The sequence below is a fragment of the Narcine bancroftii genome, chromosome 5 (assembly GCF_036971445.1).
Source record: "Narcine bancroftii isolate sNarBan1 chromosome 5, sNarBan1.hap1, whole genome shotgun sequence".
Lineage (NCBI taxonomy): Eukaryota > Metazoa > Chordata > Chondrichthyes > Torpediniformes > Narcinidae > Narcine > Narcine bancroftii.
In genome coordinates this window covers 249,781,535-249,806,332 of record NC_091473.1, presented here as the reverse complement: position 1 = coordinate 249,806,332, position 24,798 = coordinate 249,781,535, and the positions used below count along the sequence as shown (strand labels likewise).

Genomic DNA, 24,798 nt, shown 5'->3' with positions numbered 1-24,798 from the left:
GAAAAATCAATTTGAGCTGCAATTTAGAATCTAGACAACAGGACTAGAGTGTTTATATAAAGAATAATGGATATCCAATAGCAAGAGGCAGAAATCTAATTCAAAGATTTAACACACAGGTTAATGGATGCCCACCAGCCAACTATAGAAAGAAATATTGAAATCCTTTGGATTAGATACATAAACATTAAATAAACACTGTGGTGTGAATTACAATTTCTTCCAATCCCATGCTTAGAGTCATTTCTCATCACTAGATTTTACTTATGTTTTGACATCAGTTAATGTACCCTACTTTTATTTTCCAAAGTTTTATGCTCCACCTTTGATCTACCACATTCAAGGTTCTGTTTATTGTTATGTACACAAAATAGTCACAGATTTCCCTGTGAAGGCACATAGTGAGGCATCACCAACACGGCACCACTGTCAGGACAACAAAGGAGAGTCCCCTCAGAGATAGGGGGCTGTCCGTGCATCCACAGTGATTTAGAGTACATAGTGCATTACATTTTCCAGATGGTTGGCCACACACAGATGGACTAATAATTAGATTGTGATAATCTCCATGGGTTTATATCCCTCAGACAATGAGAAATTAATACCATGTCAAACTGAGATTGAGATTGACCCTCAGACAATGAGATTAATACCATGTCAAACATGGGCAGTGATTTATTTTGAAAGAAGTCTCATTCTGAAGCCTCCGTGTTCTATAAGGATGGTTCTTGTGGGCTATGTAGAGAAGATTCTTTTTAAAGAAAATACAGTGACTGCAAGTGACAAATGTTTAAAGTATGCCCATGGCCCTCTGTGTGTGGGAGTGCTGGAGAAAGGCTAACCTTTTCACCGCCAAGGTTTTGGACAAGCATTTAAACCATGAAGAGCGAAGCAAGGCAGCAAGCAGGCTGGAGATGGTATCTGAAAAGTAGACCATTTTATATGAAGCAAAGCGACAGGGTTGGACATCACAACATGGATGCCAGTTTCCTGGGGATCCATTCAAAGGTGTGGTCGAATAATTGGTGCATCTAAACTTAGATAACCCGTTGGAAGTGAATCATAAAGCAATTGCCTTGTTTTCAAGGGAAGGAGTAGTTTGAAATCCAAGTATATCCTGTATTTTGTCATTTATAGACCTGAGGAAATTGGACATTTTTAGATGTGATGTCACTTGGTGATTGATGAGGAAAAAAAATTGCACAAACCAATTTCAGACATTGAAGCAGACATCAAACAAGACAAGGACAATAGTTTGAGAAACCACACTTAAACTCAAACAATTAAAGAATGTAACCGAGGACACTGTCTTCTGAGATTTGTGGTCTCTGCTGGGACATTATGTTTCCGAGAATCATAAAGGCACTCTCTTGGATTCTAAATTCTGCTTGGTTGTATTCCTGGAGGTTTCATGACTTGATCCCTTAGAATGACCAATCCTACACCTGGCCCACCACACCCTCACCAGCAGTTCTCCAGGAGCCCCAAACCATTCAGAAAGGGAATAAAGACTCATGAACCACTTGGATTATTTCTGATCATCAGTAAAACACCGTCTTCAATAAATTAAAGTGTTTCAGGCCAATGGAAAGTTGGTTTTGATACTCCAATCATTTTAGCATATACTGGGGATTAATCTTCAGCCCCTGTTGAAGGACTGGCAACATCAGCTCTGTCACCTTGTAATGTAGAAAGTAACTTTTTATATTTCTCTGTTCATAGGATGTGACATAATTGCCTTTATTCTGAATTGAATTTTGGGTCTGAGTCACATTCAGGCCACACTGAGAAAGGAGGATGGGGGTGGTGGGGGGGGGGGGGGGGGGTGGAGGGGGTTGGGAGAACTAGGTAGATTTTCTTCCCTAACTAGGGATTTTTATGACAATCAGATTGCATTTCAATTCACCGGCTGCTATGATGAAATTTGAATTCATCTTCAGATCAATATTCCAAACGAGGGAGGAGAGAACATTGATGGGAGTGTGTGGAACTCGATGTAATGAAACCTCCTTGAATTTAGACCAACCTCAAGCTTTGCATGAGGCAGCTGACACCCATGTGTCGATCACCAGGAACAATGGGATGGACTCAGAATTCTTTTGCAATGCCTAGCCAACCTGTTATTAGACCGATCTGTACCATGCACAAAAGCACAAGAACATGGTGTGCAACCAGCAACAAAATCAGTTACATCACCAGAAAGTCTGAGGGAGGGCATTACATTACCTTGAAGGCATGCTTGCGGGCGATGTTATCAGTAGGTTGAACAGGGCTTATGCGGAAGCTAAACAAAGGGATGCTTGCCAAGACGGCTGCCTCTTTCTCATCTAGATTGGAAGAGAAGGAACATGGTTACTGATTCGTCTCTGTGTTCTCGCATTTAGTGTGCATCAGAGGGGAGAAGATGCAACAGAGGACAGAAATCTACAAGGCAGACCATTCCACCCCCACTTTAGCCTGACCACTGGTCAGTCAATCATCACACACAGATCTAACGCTCACTCTTCTACCATTGGCTGATGTGCCGTGAGATGAGCAGGTCAAACTCCTTCCCTAAACCTCCACTGCTCTTTTCATTTCCAACTCCTCCCTTTCCAGCTAAGGTCACATGTCCAATTACAACTTAGATTATTTAACAACATGAAAGGTGTTATATAAAAACAACTTTTATTGATGAAGAGAATAGCAGAAGTGACGAGGATGCAATAAAAGTGCCCCATCTTTCCATTTGCCTGACTTGTACAGATACCCTCTGTTGTCTTCACCTTAAACACAGAGACCGCCACTGAAATTAAAAGTAGGTGTTCCCATGTTGCAATCCCTCAGTGCCATCAGGTGTATCAAAATCAGAAACTCCCAGCTGGTTTCCCGCATGAATGTTATCATGTAAACTTGGTTCCCTTACAAATGGCACCGTGTAATGTATTCAGATTATTTATACATATTTATTTTATATTATATTTCTATGTATGCATAAGGGCAGCACGGGTAGCACAATGCTGTAACAGCATCGGCGACCCATGCTGCTTGTAAGGGGTTTGTACATTCTCCCCATGTCTGCGAAGGTTTCCTCCAGGTGGTCCGGTTTCCTCTCACTTAAAACAAAAGTAAGGTGATTGTAGATTAATTGGGGTATTTGGGTGTTAACGTGCTGTACGTGTAAATTTAAAACTTAAAAATATGTATGTACAGTACAACTCCGATTCTCTGAAATCAGATTCCCCGAAATCCTCAATGATCCAAATTTTTTTTTGAAGCCCAACTGACTGGGGACATTGTGCTCCTGGCACCAGCAGCAGCAGGGATCTCAAGCTCCCAGGCAGGAGTAGAGCCTTGGTGGGGAGGAGTTGGTGATTGACAGTGGCCAGCAATTTTTTTGAGAGAATTAAATGTTATTTTAATGCTTAAAAAGCCTTACTGTTGTTTAAACATTATTACAAGTGATTTGCTGTTGTTACTGGGTATTTTTTTTTAAAAAAGACCAGTTATCTGAAAAAAACGTTTATCTGAAATGGGTCCTGTCCCGACCATTTTGGACATTCGGAGTTGTACTGTATGTAATTATTATGTGTTGTGTGTGAAATGCATTGTGTGTATGCTTGTGCACCATAGTCTAGAGAAGGACTGTTTCACCAAGTTGTTTATGTTCAGTCAGAAGATAATAAACTTGATCTTGGGTACCCACAACAACAAAAATCTGACAATCCAAGCAATGTTTCTAATGACTAGACCATACTTGGGAGTATTATGCAGAGTTCTGGTCCCCAGCTGTAGGAAGGACATGATTTAGCTGGAAAGAGAGCATAAAAGGTTCAGCAGAATGCTACCTGGACTGGAGGGACTGAGGTATAACGATTGTTTGGAGTGGGATGAACATAGAAAATTTCAGCACAGGTCCTTTGGCCCATGATATTGTGCTGATCTAAATAAACGTGCTCAACAATCTAAACCTTCTCTACCTCACACCAATAACCTTAAATTTTTTCTTGTATCCATGTGCCTGTCTAAGAATCTTTTAAATGTCCCTCTTGTACCAGGCTCCACCACCACCCCAGGCAATGCATTCCAGGCACGCACTACTTTCTGTACATAAAAAAAACTTACCCCTGCTGTCTCCTCTAAACTTTTGTCCCCTCACCTTGAACTGGTGTCCTCTGATATTTGCTACTGTTACACTGAGAAAAAGGTGCTGGCTCTCTACCTTATCTAGGCTTCTCATAATCTTGTAGTCTTCTATTAAGTCACCTCTCATCCTTCTTCACTCCAACGAGAAAAGACCTAGCTCGTTAATTTTTCCTCATAAGACACATTGTCCAATCTAAGCAACATCCTGTAAATGATTTTGAGATATATAAAATCATGAGGGCAAAGGTAAGATGAATGGTTACAGTTTTACCCTTGGATAAGAGAGTCCAAAATGAAAGGACACTGGTTTAAAGTGAGAGGAGATAGATTTCAAGGGGTTCTGAGAGCAACTTTTTACCCCCACACAGACAGTGGTGGGTATGCGGAATGAGCTGTCAGAGGCAGGTATAATTCTAACATTTAAAAGACAGATACATGGATGGAAATGGATTGGAGGAGGTGGGCAGCCATTTTTAAAAAAACTCACATTCCACCTTAAGTATTTCCTATGCCATAAGTGCTCTGTGATTGGTGAGGGATTGCTTAAGGTGGGATGTGAGTGGGAAGGGAAGGTTGAGAACCACTGCTCTAGTCCCAACTGTTACTGAAATATTTTGCATGAGAAAAATTGTCATTGGCCCATTTTCTTTGGACTTCTGAAAACGTGCACATAACGAGTCAATTAGATACAATTAAAACAGTGGTTTTCAAACGTTATCTTTCCACGCACATACCACCTTAAGCAATCCCTTACTAATCACACAGCACTTATGGCATTGGGAATACGTAAGATGGAATGCGAGTTTTAAAAAGGTTGTCCACCCCTGGATTAGCAGGATATGGGTAAATGAAGACAAACTGGATGAGCTTAGGTGGACAACTTGATCAGCAATAACAAGTTCCAAAAGACCTGTTTCCAAACTGTACAACACTTGAATTCTTTCCTACTCTCATTAACAGAATTGTCACAGGATGCTGGGCTATATCAGCGCAAGAGCAGGGAGGCCTTACCTCGGTAGTAGAAGAGGCAGCGATCCGCCAAGACAAACCAGCGCTTATTCCATGACTTCACTCCTGAGCTTGCCTGTCAAACACAATCAGAGGGTCACATCCTCACAGTGTTTCAAACTGAGCGATTCACAGTCAAATATTAACCACTTTGCAGATGGGTGATTTTTTCCCTGGATTGCGGACTCAACCAAGGGCCATGAGGTGTTGGGCTAGATCTTGGGAATGGCCAGTGAATCTGCAGAACGTAGCAGGCCAACTGCAGTGCGCAAGTCTGTATGTTCCAGAATTTTGTATCTGTGCACTGCAACACAGAGGAAGAGAACAAATGCAGGCACTTAGGACATTCCACTCCACCCTCAACTCACTGTAGCATCAAGATGCACTTCTTATCTGGTTCCTCAACTTCAAACCTGCCATTGCTGTGATCTTAGTAAGCCCCCGTAAATCTGAATAAAGCCACATGTTTAACTTGCGTTAAAAGGAAGATGGGTGGTTTGTTTATTACTTAATTTTGTTTTAAATAATTTCCATCAGTTAATTCTGAAACTATTTTATTACATACTTTTTAAATTTAAAGTGATTTAATTTTTGCAACTATCTCTGATCACCAGAAATTTGGAAGCTGTCAGAAGGCCATCAAGGCACTTGTAGGTGGGGCTTCGATTAGACGCATAGGATTGTGACACCACGGAGACCACTCAGCTCAGTCAATTACAATCTGTACACCAGAATATCACTGCCACATACCAAAGTAATGCCACCAACATATTACTCTCCTCATGGCAATCTGTACCACAGTAAATGGCCAAAATGATTAAAGGTACTAAAAGCAAAATATGGGTGAAAATCTGAAGAAAATAGCAGAAAATATCAAAACAATTAGCTGCAATGAAAAGCTTGCAGCTTTGAAACAAGAGTTTAGAAGGAGAAGGGTAGGACAATTTTATAGAAATATATAATGAATAAAATTATAATAGAAGCAGGGAGATTGTTTCCACTGGCAGATGAGACTAGAATAAGGGGTCAGCATCAAGATTCAGGGGAAATAGGTTTAAGACAGAGCTGAGGAGGAACTGCTTCTCCCAGTGAATTGTGAATCTGTGGTATTCACTGTTCAATGAGACAGTAGAGGTAGCTTTCATAAAATGTATTCCAGACACAAAGATTTTATTTTGAACAGTAGGAAAAACTTGGGGTGTCTATTTCGTGAGCAGTTAGCTACAAGACAATGGACCTTCGACTGGGATATAGGATTGGGCTGTCTTTGATCAGCATAGGTTTGAAAATGAGTGAATGGGTGACATAAATTTCTGTGATTCAACATGCCGTTAAAACCCAGAGAAATGGGCTTGAATTAAACAATACACTTTATTAAAAATGATAAATGAAAGAGAAAAATATGGAAATTAAGTTTCTTTGATGGAAAATATAAATCTTGATTGAATGTTTCTCCATAAATGAAGAGACCTAACCTAAGATTTTAGTAGGTTGAAATTTTAGCTATATTTGAACCTTTAAACAGATGTGGACAAGAGGTCTACTTAGTGTCTAATATGTGATCTTGTTGGTTCTATTTATACCAAATATTGAACAATTTCCCAAACTCTTTGCTACTCTGGAGACTATTTCTTTCCTTACTAAAGAGGACCTCACCAAGTGGGGGCGTGGGAAATATTTCACCAATTTTGCTGAACTTGTTTTTTAACAAGTTTGTTTTACTGAACGGAACCTTTCCTAGATTGAGAGACTTACAAGAAATTCCCAGCCAAAAGAACCAAGTTATTGAGTTCATTTTATCAAAATGAGGACAAGGTCATGAAGGCCAATGCAATTCCAAAAGAGTTGGGGAAGAGTTATGCCTCCATTTCCTACCTCCTACCTCTACAAAGAAGGGGATTGGGAACAGTGAAATAAAGGTACCACGTGCCCTCTCCATCTGGAACCTGGTGGGAATGTGGATTGTGGAGGGTTGCATGACCTGGCTGTCTGGAATCTGATGGGAGTGTGGATTGTGGAGGGTCATGTTATCTCTCCATCTGGAATCTAGTCAGAAGTCACATCACCTGCCAACCAAGGTTGGACTCTGCCCATTCATTAGTGCACACCTGACCAGTCACCCCTTTAATCATCTAGTGATTACTTGGGCCAGACCCTCCAGCTTACTGTACTATAAAGTCTACCACACGCAGTAGCTCTTCCTCTTTAGCCCCAAGATGAACCCCATTTTGGACAATGCTGGAGGAGATTTTGTTAAGGTGTGCACTACATAGGGATCAGGACTGTTGTATTCTGTTGTAATTGTAGCATTTGAGCCTTGCCCACTTTAGACAAGGAATGGCAGGTAGCATTCTGTAGTCCTTGGTTGTGATGTCTCAGACAGTTGATAGAACCCATAGTTGTTAAGTCTAATGTATCTGAGTTGTACTGCGCTTATGAGAGTGTAAGTAGTTACTGGTATTGGTAGTGTTAAGTCAATTTGTGACTGGTTGCACTGTGTTGCGTGATTAAGAATGTGTTGTGATTCCCTTACTTGTGCTCCAGTAAAGATTATTTCTGCATTTAGCCTGTGGCCAGACCCACTATTCTTAGAACCCATCTAATTTTTTCCTTCCAACGCAGCAAAAGATGTCTTATCTTATGTTGACTTTGCATCCCTCAACAGTTCTGGATATGTGGCTACCAATGTTTCAGGTAGAAATGGGAGTAGGCCATGGTCAAGATTCCATCCCTCACTTTCAGGCAGGGGGTTTCAAACATCCACCACCAGAGTTAAAACAGTTCAACGTCATCTCCTCTCTAATGAGTTTAAAACCGTGCTACTAATTATTCTGCTGAGGGAATTGTGTCCCTCTCGTCCACTCTACCCAGCCCCCTGTATGGGGGGGCTGTATGCACACGCAGAGCCGCAGTCTAAAAACAGAACACTCTTGTCCAACAGATGCCCTGCTGAATAAGCACCAGCTCAGCTATCACAACGAAGAGTTATTTTCATTGTTGATTCGGTGGCGAGGTGAACTTGTGAGTGGCCGTTCCACACAGCTGGCTCTTTGGAAAATTGCAATCAGCTGCTGTTGCATCAGCAGGAGAGCGCCACAGAAAATGGAGCAAGGAGATGGGAAACCATCACGCTGCATCTGTCACTGTCAACTATTTTCCCCTTCCAAGGTATTATTTGATTTTTTTGAAGTCTTCTTATTTGTCTTTTATGTACCTGTGCATCTGCAGCAAAGTCGACACGTTCAAAGCATCTGTGGACTGCACTTGTATCTACGACAATAAACTTAATAATAGGCACAGATGTTAAGGATCCACCTCGATATTCTGATGCACAGAATCATTATTTATCCTGGTTACTGGCTGAATCTTCCTTACATCACAGTTCCTTGGATATAATCCTTCTAGACTCAGCATTGAATTCACCAATTTCCTTGTGGTATGGAAGGAGGTCATTTGACTCACCAACTCTACACCGCTTCACAGAGCATTCCTGTTCCCCTTGTTCATTCTTTCTTTTTCAAGAACTTTTCAACATTTTTATTTGAGAGCCTTTCATCTGATTGGTGTCTTTATATCGATTCTGTATGTCAGCATTGCCTCTCAGTACTGAGTGTACTGTACCTGCTTAAACAACCAGCCTCGCTTCAGGACATTGGCTTTCGGATTTCTCTTCATGGAGTTTGACCTCTTGCCAAAGGAAGCATTTTTCTTTGATCCCTTGGAGGTCTGTAAAGGTACAGGATTAAAACAATTTGAGTCACAACTGAGACTTCTTCAGAAAGAACACTAGGTTCTTCCATGATCAACTAGTAAATATGGTGCCTACCACTCTTTCAGACATATTGATTTGGACTTCATTCATAAAATGGAAAGGAAACTTGCCTATTAAAAATTATACCTTATTATCCCTCCCCAAGGTGCAAGCTATTGCACATATCCTCAACTTTGTTGGTAGAACTGTAAACTTTAACTCCAGAGTCACCCTGACTCAGGCCAGAACTGGAGGAGAACATTACTTACTCTCCCTCAAACTGATTACCACTTTCCAAAAGACCAGGAACAAACCTTCTCCCTCCCCACTCCCATTCATCTGTTTTCCTCCACATTGGGAATCTAACCTGTAGATAGCATCTGCGAGAAGTTGGCGAGAGAACACCCATTCAGAATCATGCTGGAGAACAGAATCTAGACCCAGGCTAAGTGACCTGCGCAATCAGCCTTCTCTGGAACCCTCTTCATGGAGGCACAAGAAGTGTTAATACTCCTCAACAAATGATCCCATGACTTTGAAGAAATGAAATCAACCAATACTGACGCCACTAGGCAATTTGTCAGTGAGGCGGCAATCCACTCAAATAGGCTGCAGCAATTCCACTGGTCCCGAAACTCTGATGTTCATTAATCATCCGGAGAAGTTTTTTTTGCAGCCACTTCCTGATCCCCTCACAGGTCTCCACCACTGCTTGTGCAAAGGCTTGCATGAGTTTTGCCTTAGTTATTGTTTGGTCTGTTGTAGAATAATTAATAGAGGTCATTGGAATTATTAGCCAAAAACCGTACATTTGGAGTGATAAGCAAACACAATGCTGAATGCTTTTGTAACAAACACAATGCTGGGTTACAAAAGAGGTCTGGTGTTTTATTAGCTGGATGCACCTAGCAGCAGAGGGAATCTACCATCAGTAGAAACACTCTGGCACTTGAAAATTCCAAACAGCAATTTGAATTAAGTCAACTGTGAGAGTGCATCAGACAGCTACTCAAGATCATAAAACCCATGATGTACTTACAAATATCCATTAAACATGCCTGTTACAAATGGTAGCTGGGAACAGTTGAATTTATGCCATGTTATATTATGCAGAACAAATATAAACACTCATAACTTAGAAAGATTCTAGTTCAAGTTGACATGAAGTGAGCTTTGTAATGTGCCTTTGAGAGAAAACAGGGAATATACTGTTAAACCATTAATAAACTGTCCGTAGCTTTTATGTTAATGATTCTCTATTCTTTTCGTGGATCTTTCAAATTTCCTTCTGACAGACACTTCACTCCCATATCTATAGGTAAACAGAACTTACCTTTATCTTTCAACTTAACAGTCGTCCAAATATATCCACATGTTACCAGTGGCGGATGAACTACCACCTGGGCCTTAGGGTGAGCTTCAGTAATGCCCCCTGCCCCCCCACCCGACCTTGTCCTCCTGCCCCAGGCACCCACCCTTCGTTGATAGATTAAAGTGAAATTGTTCCATTTATTAACCTTTGGGTGTGATGCGCTCACACATTTTAAATTTATCTGCTGGGAATACACCAGTTGGTGTTTGGTTGGAGATGGGGAGGAAAACCTTTATTAAAATCAAGCTTACAGAAGCCATCTTCTGGCCCTGAATAATTTGAAAAGTCTGTTAGTTACAAAAGGATGAATAAAATCAGTTCTAAAAAAAAGTATCAATACAAAATAATACAGGAGAAAGAAGCGTCTTTTTTTAAAAAAGTAAACCTCCCGTGAGGGATGTTGCATGAGCCGAGCTCTGCTGCAGGAGGCAGACCTTAGACTCGCGTGCGGGTAGAAACTACTGCTGATTGACAGGTGAACGTGGTACTTCCACAAGCCTTGATTGATGGGTGGACCAGGACTAACGCTAGCCCATATTGACAAATTATTACATCTGTGTACCTGTGGTTGTGAAGCCTCTAGGCTTCAGCGTACTCAGCCTAATGGTTAATGTGCCACTGCACACAAACATTGTGACCATATTTACCTTTCCATGTCCAGGCAAGGACTGAGCGGCACGGTATTGAAATATCATGCTTACCCTGAGGGCCTGCTCTTGGGAGTTTTCGGACACCAAAGTGTGATTGGACACCTCACTGGCGATGCTGGTAGGGCGATGCCCTCCTCCTCCCCCTTCTCCTTCTTCACCCCGTGCTTCCCTTCGGGTTGACATGTTGGACAAAGGTCTGGAATGACAGACGTGTCAACCTTAGAGAAAAGACTCAACAAATAGAAATCCCAGATACCCTTTTAGCGGATGATGTCTACAAACATCTTGGTTAGTGCCAAATGCATGTTCTTGATGTATATGGGCAGGTATGTGTTATAATAATATAAACTGCAATGTTGGATTTGGAAGAATCTGCCAGTTTCATTAACAAAAATTCCTTTTCTTTTGCAAGAAGTTTCTTTGTACCTCATCTGAGTTGGTAATGCAAATCCAAATGCAGGTGTATCAATGTGCTGTGCACGCAAGTCTGCTGTGTTTGGATCTGAATGCACTATATTTGGATGCGTTACATTGGTTATGTAACATGCAGTGCATATTGCATGGTATGCATCTGATTTCTTTGTTTAACCCAACTCTGGTTCTCCAAGCTTTAAGTTAAATTAATTCAAAAGGAATCATGTTTAAAGAATCATATTGAAACCTCCCCCATTCTATTTGCAAATCTCGGCTGTAGGGGAGCTTATGTAATGTGCTTTGCTAAATGTATTTTCTCTTTGATATAAGACACCCACACACATGCAAAGCTTCTTCATTGCTCTGTGCTCAGATTTCAATGAAGGAAACTCTTCCCTTCTACATTTTTTTCCCCCCATTCTTTTTCATTTCTTCAAACATTTTTCCAAGGATTCATGGCAGGAACTTCAGCTCACTGTCACTAGAGCTATTCGAACCTAAATTTTTACATTTGCCTTCTTGGAAAGATTCAGATTATTTTGAAAAAAAAATCACCTTGTTTGACATTTTTCATAGATTCATAGAAAAGATGTTCAGAAATAGGCTATTCAGCCCATCAAATTTGCACCAGCATTCCATGTCATCATGGCTGATCGTGTCACCCAGTACCCCATTCCTGCTTTCTCCCCATCATCCCTTGACCCTCATAATCATAAGGGGCACTTCCAACTATCATTTAAACACATCTAATGAATTGGTCCTGACAATTCTTTTCATTCCACATAGACAGAGGCCATTCAGGTTATCAACTAACTCTCTGCCAGCTCAGAGTAATACCATAATTCGCATTCCCTGCCATATACTCTTTCAAAATTGCTCACTAATACCTTGCTGATTCTACCAGCTGGCCATCAACACAAGATGAATTAGTGCACCAGCGGGCACATAGAGAGAAAACCAGGAAAAAAACCCATGCAGACACAGGGAAAACATGCAAACTGCACACAGACCACCCGAGCGGTCAGAATGAAACTCAAGTCGCGCGAGTTGTGAGACATCTGCACAACCTTCATAACCTCTGGGCTGCCCTTGAAGATCCAATGGCACCACTCAGTGAGGAGCAGGATCATTCTCCCCAGTGCCCTGGCCACTATTTACCCCTCAGAGAACATCAGTAAACTGGATACTCCAATCATTGTGACTGCTGTCTTCATGAGCCTGCTGTCCTGCTTATGTTCAGTAATTACAATTCAAAAGATAGATATTCAGGCCATAGGCTCATGCCATCTCCCATTCTGGTTTCCCTGTTGCCTTGCAACTTACTCCCATTCACATGCACCTCAATTCCCCTTTAATTTGATACCATGTAACTTCACTTAAGACCAGTTAAGCCACTGGCATGTCTTTGGATATGTATGGATCTGAAAGCTCACTCAAAACAAACCACACAGACAGCACGTGAAGTCAGTGTCAAAGTCGACTCACTGCACCAACTGTCGATCACCGTGACCTCTCACTTAAATGCTTTTAAGCTAATATACTTATTGAATTGTTTAGTGAGATGCAGTCTAAAGATTTGTTTTGCATGCTATCCAGACATGTTAACCCATACTTAAGTACAGCAGGTGGTGCAACAACAAATCTGCAGGGTGCAGCATTTCAGAAAGACAAGAAGTGAAGGGTATAGAGAAAAGTAGCGTTCAAATAGTTCAAGGTCATCATCTTTTACCAGTGAAAGATTGATTTCTTCTTCGGCTTGGCTTCGCGGACGAAGATTTATGGAGGGGGTAAATGTCCACGTCAGCTGCAGGCTCGTTTGTGGCTGACAAGTCCGACGCGGGACACGGTTGCAGCGGTTGCAGGGGAAAATTGGTGGGTTAGGGTTGGGTGTTGGGTTTTTCCTCCTTTGCCTTTTGTCAGTGAGGTGGGCTCTGCGGTCTTCTTCAAAGGAGGTTGCTGCCCGCCGAACTGTGAGGCGCCAAGATGCACGGTTTGAGGCGAGATCAGCCCACTGGCGGTGGTCAATGTGGCAGGCACCAAGAGATTTCTTTAGGCAGTCCTTGTACCTTTTCTTTGGTGCACCTCTGTCACGGTGGCCAGTGGAGAGCTCGCCATATAACACGATCTTGGGAAGGCGATGGTCCTCCATTCTGGAGACGTGACCCACCCAGCGCAGCTGGATGTTCAGCAGCGTGGACTCGATGCTGTCGACCTCTGCCATCTCGAGTACTATGACGTTAGGGATGAAAGCACTCCAGTGAATGTTGAGGATGGAGCGGAGACAACACTTTAAGACTCTGATAACAGCAGGAAAGAACCTGTCTTTGAATCTGAAGGCTTGTGCTTTCAAGCTCGATGGAAGAGGGGAGGTGACCAGAGCGGCATAGGTCTTTAATCATGTTGGCAAATTTCTCAAGGCAGCGGGAGGCGTGGACTGAGTCAATGGAGTTGGCTTGAGTGATGGTCTGAACTGTTGACAACTCTCTGCAGTTTATTGTTGTCTTGGACAGAGCAATTCCCACACCAAGTTGTGACGCATCTCCACAGTTCATCATATTACCAACAGTCCAGCACTTCATCAGACTGTATGACTGATCTTGGTTTTGTGTTCAGCTCTCCAGAGAGAGCCTTGAAACTCAACCTTCTGCCATAGAAGGAAGAGAGCTGTTCCCCAATCCATGTTCTCTCAGCGCTTCACTCAGAGAAGCTACAAAGCAACACCTTTATGTTATAAAGAAAGGGAACTGATAAAAGAAGTAAAACACAAAAAATCTGTAGACACTCTGGTTGAAGTAAAAACACAATGCTGTTGAAACTCAGCAGGTTAAGCTGTGTCCTTTATATAGCAAAGGTGAAAATACATAACTGACATTTCGGGCTAGACCCCTTCATCAATGTGTGGAAAAATGTTGGCAGACGTCAGAACAAAAAAGTGGGGGATGGGGGTAGGTGTGCTTGCAAAGGCTGGAGATGATAGGTGGAGAAGGGAAGGAGGGAGGGGACAGCATTGATCAAGGAGAGGAGGGATGGCTGGGTGAAGGGAGAGGGAAGGGAGGGAGGAGGGGAAAGAGGAGAGCAGGTTAGCAGAAACCAGAATTATGTACTATCCCATCAAGACCACCTGAAAATTGGAGAAATACCACCTGATTCTCCGTCTGGGCACTCTCTAGCCAGATGGCATTAACAGTGACTTTTGCAGTTTCTGCTAATCTGCTCTCCTCTTCCCCCTCCCTCCTTTCCTTCTTGGTTCTCCTCCCTCCCTTCCCTTTACCCAGCCAACCCTCTTCCCTTTGACCACTGCTGTCCTCTCCCACCCTTCTCCACCTATCACCTTCTGCCTTTGTGGCAACACCTCTCCCTACTCTTTTGTTTGGTCACCTGCCAACAATTTTCTAACACAATGAAGGGCTCAAGCCCAAAACAATGGTTATGTATTTTTACCTTTGACACTGTTTGACCTGCAGAGTTTCTCCATCTTTGTGTTTGAACAGATGAAGCTTCCAAATGTGACCAAAATCCTAAACTGCAAACCCAACGGTTCTTTATTTATGGTGAAGGTTTAATTGCACAATAGACCTGACCACACCACAGTGCTCACATTAGTTCCTACAAAAATATTTTGATTTCACAATTGCCAAGAGGATGGGAAAACTCTCTCCAAGTTTGAAATGCTGAATTCCTGATTCCGCCTTCATGAAACTCTGTCACTTGGTGATTGACCAAAACCAGCGAAGTCAATGCACAATAATCCATTGTCAGGGAGTTGAATACATTACACACCTATTTTCCAGAGCTTGGTCAAGCAGGTGTGTGTGAGATTCAGACAGCAAGTTCCATCACGTTATGGGTTGTGACAGAATATAGATATGTTTTTGGGAGATAAATTGGGTCAGGGTTTGTTAGAGTAGGTCACATATAAACACTTTAAAACATCTTATTTAAAATACTGGAGCTCTGCTCATGCTAGACATGTTGGGCCCAACAGTCTTTGCAGAAGCTTTGGAGAGTGTCCAAGAGACTTCACTAATGGATTGTTGTTTACAAAAAGGCAACAGATGAAAGAGTTTGTCGGAGCTGCATTCTGTCTGGAATGGAACTTGCTCTTCTAGGAGGGTCATGTGGTTTTGCAAGCAGAGAGAGTAAAACAGGCTTTGTGTGTGTGTGTGTGTGTGTGTGTGTGTGTGTGTGTGTGTGTGTGTGTGAGAGAGAGAGAGAGAGAGAGAGAGAGAGAGAGAGAGAGAGAAACAGAGATCAGTGCTACAGTTTTAGAGTCAGCAGCAGCAACTGGAACAGGACAAGCTGGCAAGCTTGTGGAAAACCCCATTTGAAAGATGGGTTGTGAGTTCTTGGTTCAGCCTGGTCAAAACCCTTGTGGCTCATGCAAGAGAAGAGGACTGGCTGTCTAATGTTTCACTTGGAATAAGAGAAACAAAAAGGCACTCTGTGGTGGCCTGAAAGAAAGAGGTTATCATCTGGAGAACCCTGAGGGGGCAAGTTTCGTCAGCAAGACACTGATGGAAGTACATCAGTTGTGGATGTCCTGGAACAACAAATCTCTCTCTGAAAACTGACAAGAACCTTCCTGAGCGGTAACCATTTACCTTTCAAGCACCAAAGCCTGGTGAAAATTCATAAATGTTAAATTCTGTGCACAGTATAAGAATTGCCTGCAACCAGCAAACTTGAAGGAATGAGAAGTGAGATTGGACTGTGAAGCAAAGAATTTTTCTGAACTTACACACACATTACATACACTTAGAATTAGAAGGGGGCTAAGTCAATAGTAATAAGTTAAAGTGTAATTTTGTTTTCATGTTTAAAGATAATTAAAAGCAATTTTTATTTAAGTAACCATTTGTCTTGGTGAATATCTATTGCTGCTGGGTTTTGGGGTATACTGGGCTCGTAACAGGGTTACCTCATTGCTGGCATTAATCTGACTCGAAAGGTCATGGAAATTGGGCCTTCAGCTGGGTGACATCACAGTTCCTGATAAAAGTCATCCTCTTGAAACATTCACTCCCTCTCTCTCCACAGATATTGCCCAACCTAATGAGTATTTCCAGAATTCTTGGATTTTGAAGTGTGTGTATTCAAATGAACGAACGTGTAGAGTATAGGCAGCTACTGGTATCGGAGCCCAACCTAGGTCCAATGTAAATATCTCTATCATTGTTTAAATAATTTAATAAACAAATACCATTTGACATTCTCCTGTTTGTCTCCTGTGTGTTCAATAAAGTTATGTGTGATGGTCACATTTGTGTCCAGATTCGTCTCTCTGTGAACCCACCAAACCCGATACTCTTCCCAACATGACATACCCTAATCATAAATTGCTTGGATACACATGAGCACTGTCTGCACCATTGCAAGTCATTTTTTTGCACTAGAATTACTGTGATTATTTATTATCTCTTTATTTTATGTACTATTTGCCATTTCCCTCCCCTCTATGGACTCCATCTGCAATTCCTATCACCTAGGAAAGGCCAGCATACTGAAAGACCTATCACACCTATTACATGTGGATTGTGGAAGAACTCGTGGCCTCCCTGACTGGAACATTGTGGATTGCAGAGGTTCATGTGACCTCCCTGTCTGAAACTTTTTCAAAAGTTGCATCACCTGCCAATCAAGATTGGACTCTGGCCACTCTTTAGTTCACACCTTACACTTGGCTCATTTAAATGACTCAGTGTCATCAATGGCCAAACGCCCTGCTCAGAACAGTATAAAACATGGATGCATAGCACATTGCTTTCTCTCTGCCTCTTGATCCAAGTCCTGGACATTGCCTCATGCCAGGTTGCAACCGTGGACATCGCTGGAGGAGTCAAGGGTAAGGTGTGCACTACACTGAGTTGAGCCATAGTACTGCAATAGATCAGTGCTTGCAGAGAGCAGCACCCCCATTGGTACATGGAATCAGGAGTGTGTTTGAACATCCCTGTCTGTGAAGTGTGCACACATACAGGAGAGTGTGGTAGGGTCAGCAGCCACCAGTGTCGGAGTTCCTTGTGCCTGATGTGCTTGCTTGCACCGTTAAAGACATTTTCTGTTACCTTGCAGAAAATAGGCACCCACTGGTATCGGAGTCCAACTTGGTCCGATGTGAATGTCTATTTAGTTTTTTAGTAGTAGAGTAATTAAGTATTTTTTGATGTCTTCCTCTATTTTTCTCCCATGTTTTCAATAAAGTTACCTTTGATTGCAACACTTATGTCCAGACTCGTGTCTCTGTGAGTCCACTGAACTGGATACATCCCAAACGTACACCTTGGATGCACTCTCTCTCCCTCCTCCCAATGAACGGTTTGAACATGTGAAATAATGCACCAACAGGCTGAAAGGCATCAGTCTTCTGAATTAAACCTATAACCGCGCTCACATACTGCCCCTGCTTGGTACGAATTTTTCCTCCTTTTTATTGTCATCCAGTTCTCTAAACTGTGCTACTAACAGCGTGAATGTTAGAGTTAACCTGTTGGTCTGTTCGCAAAAGAACTCTTCTCACCGAATAATCTGCTTTGTGACAAGTACATGTATATAAACTTAAAATGAATGTAAGGGGATTGATCCTGAAGGAACAAGCAATGCAAAAGTATGTCAAAACAATACAACATGGCAGATTAAAATACCTTTCACAACAACTTTACCTAAACTATCAACTTAGAGCAACATTTCTGAATCATACTAATCTGGAGGAAGAAATGAAAATAGATTTCCCATCACTTAAATTTAATTTTTTTTAATTTAGATTTTTAAAATTTAGACATACAGCATGGTGACAGGCCCTTCTGGCCCATGAGCCCGTGCCACCCAATTAACCTACATTCCCCATATGTTTTGAAAGGTAGGAGGAAACCGGAGACCCAGAAGAAACCCACGCAGACACAGACAGCGCCAGGTACAAATCCGGGTCACAGGCAATGTAACAGTGCTAACTGCTAAGCTAACCATGCCGCCCCAAACAGGTCCATATTAGAACCACAAAAATCAGGTCACAGGGGAATCCAGTGGGAAGCCAATTGAGTCAGACCAGGAAGCTTCCACATTTGATTCCTGAGGAGTTTCCTGAATTAACAGGTACAGCTTCACTGATCACAGGTAATGCGACTTGAAGAAAGAAGTTTCACCAGGTCAATCAATTTTTAAATGTTTTTTAAATTCAAATGATTTTTTAAAAATTGAATTAAATTTTAAAATTTAGATATACAGCACTATAACAGGCCATTTTGGCCTACAAAACCATGCCACCCAATTTATACCCAATTAACCTACACCCCCAATATGTTTTGAACAGTAGGAGGAAACCAGAGCCCCCAGGGAAATCCCATACAGACACAGAGAGAACGTACAAACTCCTTACAGACAGTGTGGGGTTCAAACCCCTGTCTCGATCACTGGCACTATAAAAACGTTGCGCTAACCACTACTCCAACCATGCCACCTCCAATTTAGACATACAGCATGGTTATAGACCCTTTTAGTCCAGGAGTCCATGCCTCCAATTAACACCCAATTAACCTACACCCCTGGTACTTTTTGAATGGTGAGAGGAAACCAGAGCCCCTGGGGAAATGTACAAATTCCTTACAGAGAACACGGGGCTCAAACCCCGGTCCCGATCGCTGGCACTGTAAAAGCATTGTGTTAACTGCTATGCTGACCGTGCCACTCAAGTGAGTGAGTGAGTGCCAAATGGGGAATGTGTCGGTGGGGCGAGTGAGCAAGAGAGAGGTAAGCACGGTTGATGGAAGCATTCGGTTGACAAGTTGAGGGGAGTGAGGATCCATGCTTCATAGAAGTAAAACCACTCAGCGTTGGAAGAGAAAAGTGGCTGCTAATCTGGGAGTACAGATCTTGAGGGACTTACTTGTCTTCCAGTTTGAAGATGCAGTTCTCAATGGGAACTACCCCTGTCACTGGGTCCTGGAACGTGGTACATCTTTCATTGTGGCTGAAATACAAGAGAAGAGTTTAATTAATAATAACATTCATTTTAATGGTTTATGCTTACAGTGAGAAATCTATATCATGGTCATGGATTCTAAATGTTAGGCAGCTCTGTTGCCTACAACAAGGATGTGACTTGTCCCATTTGCCAACACTGGATGAGAACCATATCTCTCTTATGGTTGAATAGTCCTTGTCAAAAATTTGTGTAAAAGGCTAACAAAGATGAAGGTTCCGAGATTGTAAGGGGAGGTTCTGTGGCAAACGTACACATTTAGCAAACTGAACTTGCTGAGGCCTTTAGCACATCTGTCACCAAGCTTGGAAATGACTCTCACAAATGAGATCAATACCAGGACAGATGACTGAGAGGGAAGTGTTAAGGAGCAACTTGGGGGAGCGGAGAGAAGCTGAAGATTCAGAGCAATTTCAGGTGGGATGCCAAATCAGGGCCGAGGCAGTTAAAGCCATGGTCTCAATCGTTAAATGATGAAAACTATGGGATGTGAAAGAAGCCACCATTACTGGACTAATGGGGAGAATTGCAGTGCTGGAAAAGACGAGAGACCACAGTCAGTGAATTCGTGTGGGATCTGAAAGAAGTCCAAGAGCTCTTTTCAATCAGGGCAGTGGCCAATGTCTGTCAGCCCCCACAAGGGTGATTACCAGGCAGTATTACCATCCACTCCAAAGACTTTTGTTTTACTTCACTTTGGGGATCAGAGCACCTGTGACAAGGCCAGCATTTATTGCCCATCCTCTACTACCCTCGAGAAGTGCAGTGAACTCCAGTCCTTCTGATAAAGGGGCATCCACATTGCTGTTGTGAAGGGAAGGTCAGGAGTTGGACTGTTTTGCCTCTCTTGGTGGGAGAGGCTGTGCATGTGGAACATGTTTTCAGGAAAGGATGGGTGAGTACTTGCAAATACATTTTAAAAACAGAGCAGCCACTAGGTGCCCAATGATGGAGAGAATGCACTTTTATGGCGATGGATGGGGAGCTTGTCAAGAGGGCTGCTTTATCCTGGATGGTTTAGTGCTACTCGAAGTGATTGGATCTGCATTCATCCTGACAAATAGAGAGTATTCCATCACACTCCTGACTTTTGCCTCGAGGATGGTGGAAAGGCCTTGCAGTGTCAGGAGGTGGGTCCCTTTCTGCAGCAAAACCAACCCATCACTTGCTCCCGCAGGCACAGTTTGGAGGTGGTTGAGCTTCTGGTCAGTGGTAACCTTGACGATAGCAATGATGAAGGGCTGAGTGAGCAGCTCTGACTGATCAGATTTTGTTCAGGTGCCTACCAACATTTATTTTCATACCTTGAGGAAGGGGGTCAAGTCCTAAATGTTGGTTATGTATCTTTATTTTTGCAATATAAAGTCTGCTGAGTTTTTCCAGTATTGTGTTGTCACGGTGTCTGCAGATTTTCATCTTTTACTTCAGATCAGATCAGACGCTATTTATTGTCATGGAATAAAACAAAAATGTAATATTACATGACATTGTCTTTAGTCCGTCTTAAGGCCGACAAAGATTCGCCATTAGCATTAACATTGGACACACTTGGGTTGGAGCATCTAAGGCTTCAGGGTAACCCAACAGGAGTTTGTCTCCACAAAATCCTCTTATCCCTCACTCTGAATCTACACTATCTATTTCCTCATTTATGAGGGATGTTTCCCCCCCAGGGACCTCATTAAATTGCACACCTACGCCAGATCCTCCTTATTTATTGGCCAATGAACCATTTATTGGAGATGGATATATCCACTGATAAAGCCCACAAGCCACATGTTTCTTTCTTTGGCTTGGCTTCGCGGACGAAGATTTACGGAGGGGGTAAAAGTCCACGTCAGCTGCAGGCTCGTTTGTGGCTGACAAGTCCGATGCGGGACAGGCAGACACGGTTGCAGCGGCTGCAGGGGAAAATTGGTTGGTTGGGGTTGGGTGTTGGGTTTTTCCTCCTTTGCCTTTTGTCAGTGAGGTGGGCTCTGCGGTCTTCTTCAAAGGAGGTTGCTGCCTGCCAAACTGTGAGGCGCCAAGATGCACGGTTTGAGGCGTTATCAGCCCACTGGCGGTGGTCAATGTGGCAGGCACCAAGAGATTTCTTTAGGCAGTCCTTGTACCTTTTCTTTGGTGCACCTCTGTCACGGTGGCCAGTGGAGAGCTCGCCATATAACACGATCTTGGGAAGGCGATGGTCCTCCATTCTGGAGACGTGACCCATCCAGCGCAGCTGGATCTTCAGCAGCGTGGACTCGATGCTGTCGACCTCTGCCATCTCGAGTACTTCGACGTTACGGATGAAAGCGCTCCAATGGATGTTGAGGAAGGAGCGGAGACAACGCTGGTGGAAGCGTTCTAGGAGCCGTAGGTGATGCCGGTAGAGGACCCATGATTCGGAGCCGAACAGGAGCGTGGGTATGACAACGGCTCTGTATACGCTTATCTTTGTGAGGTTTTTCAGTTGGTTGTTTTTCCAGACTCTTTTGTGTAGTCTTCCAAAGGCGCTATTTGCCTTGGCGAGTCTGTTGTCTATCTCATTGTCGATCCTTGCATCTGATGAAATGGTGCAGCCGAGATAGGTAAACTGGTTGACCGTTTTGAGTTTTGTGTGCCCGATGGAGATGTGGGGGGGCTGGTAGTCATGGTGGGGAGCTGGCTGATGGAGGACCTCAGTTTTCTTCAGGCTGACTTCCAGGCCAAACATTTTGGCAGTTTCCGCAAAACAGGACGTCAAGCGCTGAAGAGCATTCAGAACAAGCCACATGTAAACACAAGCAAAACCAACAGTTGGAACCGGAGAAGATATTTCTCTTCCTGACCACGAGGGGTGGTTTGGCTTGAAGAGCGGTGGAAGCAGATTCCATAGCAACCTTCAAAATGAAACGCGATTTCATGAAGAATCCACCGAGAACAAGCCAGGGAGGACTGGAAAGCATTTAGAAAGAGCTAGCACAAGAACATTGATTCCAATATTGTCTGGGCACTTTCCAACCAGGTGGCATTAACATCCTCTCTTCCATTTTCTGTTAATCTCCTCCCCGGCGTATCTCTCTCTCTCCTTATCCCTCTGTCTCCTTTCCTCCAGGTCCCAACCCCCTTCTCTTCCCTCTCCATTCTCTTCTACCCTCCCCACCCACATCCACTTATGATTTCTAACCTGTTGGGTTATACTCTTCCCCCTTCCCATTCCTCCCTCTTCTCCCCCCCCCCACGATTTTCTTTCTTTTAAAAATATTTTTATTGAGTTTAACATGTAAATCGTATATACAAAATCTTCTAAGATAACAAATAACTTATTAGAAATTAATATAAATGTAAATTGAAAAACCTCTCCATATTTGTTCATTTAACATATTTCTTAAAAATAACTCTGGATAGAAACCAACTACATTAGACAATCCCTTAATCTAAACAATGGGCAAATTCTGTTTAATGCAATGTTATGATCTATGACAACCATAATTAAACCCATATTAACAAGTTAATCTAAAAAAAGAAACAAAAAAACCTAAAGCTAAATCTAATCGACCCCCCCCCCTCTAATCAAGGTGACCTTGGAGAAAAAGATGTAAAGATATGGATTGAATAGTGACCTTCAGACTCTTGACAAATTCACCAAACTTCTTCAATCTTCCATTTATGATAGTATTCTGTGAATGGGCCCCACATCTTTTCAAATTGAAACTTTTTATCTATAATGTTGCATCAAATTTTCTCCAAGCTGAGACAGGACATTATATCATGTGACCACTGTGTATCGGTAGGTGACGAGTTATCTTTCCATTTAGGCCCCTTTTTATTCAGACGCCTGCCTGTTTTTTGCTCATTACTTTGATGAAGGGCTCAGACCAGAAACATCAGTTGCCCTTTACTTCCTGTAGATGTTGTGTGTCCGGATGAGATTCTCTCACACTTTTCTATATTGCATTGGTTCCAGCAGTCTTGTTTGTGCTGCAGGATTCAATCGTTGCTTCCCCTCATTACAGATGGGCCAAAATCAATGGTTTAATAAGCTGAGGTGCAGTGTTTCAGCTCACTAATTAAATCTGGTCCAGTGACATGCAAACAAGCCCCCCTATATTCCTTTGACACTGCTTATTGTAGGCAAAGGACAGCAAAGACTTGAAGGATTACAGTCTTCTCCACAAGAATAAGGAGCGACATACACATCCAACATGTGCAAGATGCCAACAGCTCAGCAGTCTTGTTTAATTTCTTCCTAGCTTCAAATATAATTGCCTCCTTCAAAGCCTCCAGCAATACCAAAACATCAAGGAGGCTGATAAAAGAGTTTCTGCGTGTCTGACGTGTGTTCATGAAAAGAAACCAATAGATTCTCATGCAAGGGTCACCCGTCTCATTAGAAGAAATGCAGGGATATTTCCTGCACCACATCAAAAACTAATGCGCATTCCTGAAATTCTATATCAGGGCATTCTGAACTGTTGTTCTGCACAGAAAAACATCTCTCAAAGTCTGTTTCAACAGCTGTAATGAACAGGGTGCTCTGCCAAGCCCACTATTAAGGTTGGCTCACTCTTCTGAAACTCCACACTCAGTTACTTATTCTGTAAGCATCCTCTCACTACCGTCTTGTTACTGTAATTACAGTGGTGACGGAGATGGCAAGCAATCATCGAAGCAGGGTCCACTTACCCACCTTGGCTGGGTTGTACATTCTGGAACAGCACGTCTCCTCATCAGAGGCTCTCCTCTCACACCATTATTGCTGTACTTCAAAACACTCATTCCTGCTCCCTTGTCCCAAAATAGTGATAAGGGCTATTGCAGACCCAGCGTAAAAAATACCCTCTATACATTGTATGGTTATGAGACCTTGACTCTTGGTTTCTCTCTTCATTGATCCTGTCCAATCTGCTGTGTTTGGGAATTTTCTGCATTTATTTTGGATTTCCTTTGAGTGGCATTTCCTCGATTTCCTTGTCATCCAAATGTTTGTCAGTTTCTGACTTGTTTATATTCAATCACTCCACCTCCAGAGCTCTCTGGAATGAAGGCTTTCAGAGTCAAGAACCTTTTGGAGAAGAAATTCCTCCTCCTCAACTTCTTAAATGGGGTAACACCTTATTCTGGAAATATGCCCCTAGTTCTTGATCCCCCACTGGGGTAAATATCAGCATCTGCTCTGTCAATCCTTTTCTAGATCTCCAATGTTTCAATAGGATCTCCCCTCCAGATTCTATATTTTGATAAGCCTTGTCCCAATCCCTTCAAGCTCTCTTCATTTTAAGAATCAAACTGGAGAATCTTTTCCAATACAAGCACATCCTTTCTTGAATTGGAAGACCAGAATGGTACAGTACTCCTGGTGAGGGTCAACCAGTAAAACTGCAAGAAAAGTTCCTAAATTCTGTAACACTTGCAATAAAGGCCAATATTCCACGAGCTTTCCAAATTACTTCTTGTTCCTGCATACCAATACTCGGTGCTCATTTCGTCATCTCATTCCACTTAAATAATAATGTATTGTTCCTTCCCAAACAGATTACAT

At 42.6% G+C, this 24,798-nt stretch overlaps 1 protein-coding gene across 14 annotated transcripts in view; it reads right to left on the bottom strand.

The window, feature by feature from the left end:
• The window catches only part of plekha6 (pleckstrin homology domain containing, family A member 6), a 293,601-nt gene that overhangs the window by 58,296 nt on the left and 210,507 nt on the right, over positions 1 to 24,798 (bottom strand). For 12 of the 14 annotated variants that reach the window (XM_069942028.1, XM_069942032.1, XM_069942031.1 and 9 more), the window contains 5 exons: positions 19,200 to 19,283; positions 10,958 to 11,102; positions 8,755 to 8,859; positions 5,137 to 5,209; positions 2,227 to 2,327 (listed from right to left, as the gene is read on the bottom strand). In XM_069942028.1, coding sequence (XP_069798129.1) covers positions 2,227 to 2,327; positions 5,137 to 5,209; positions 8,755 to 8,859; positions 10,958 to 11,102; positions 19,200 to 19,283 — 508 coding nt within the window. Of the gene's footprint in view, positions 1 to 2,226; positions 2,328 to 5,136; positions 5,210 to 8,754; positions 8,860 to 9,251; positions 9,594 to 10,957; positions 11,103 to 19,199; positions 19,284 to 24,798 lie in introns of those variants that run through there. The other 2 variants (XM_069942039.1, XM_069942041.1) reach the window with 2 other exon arrangements.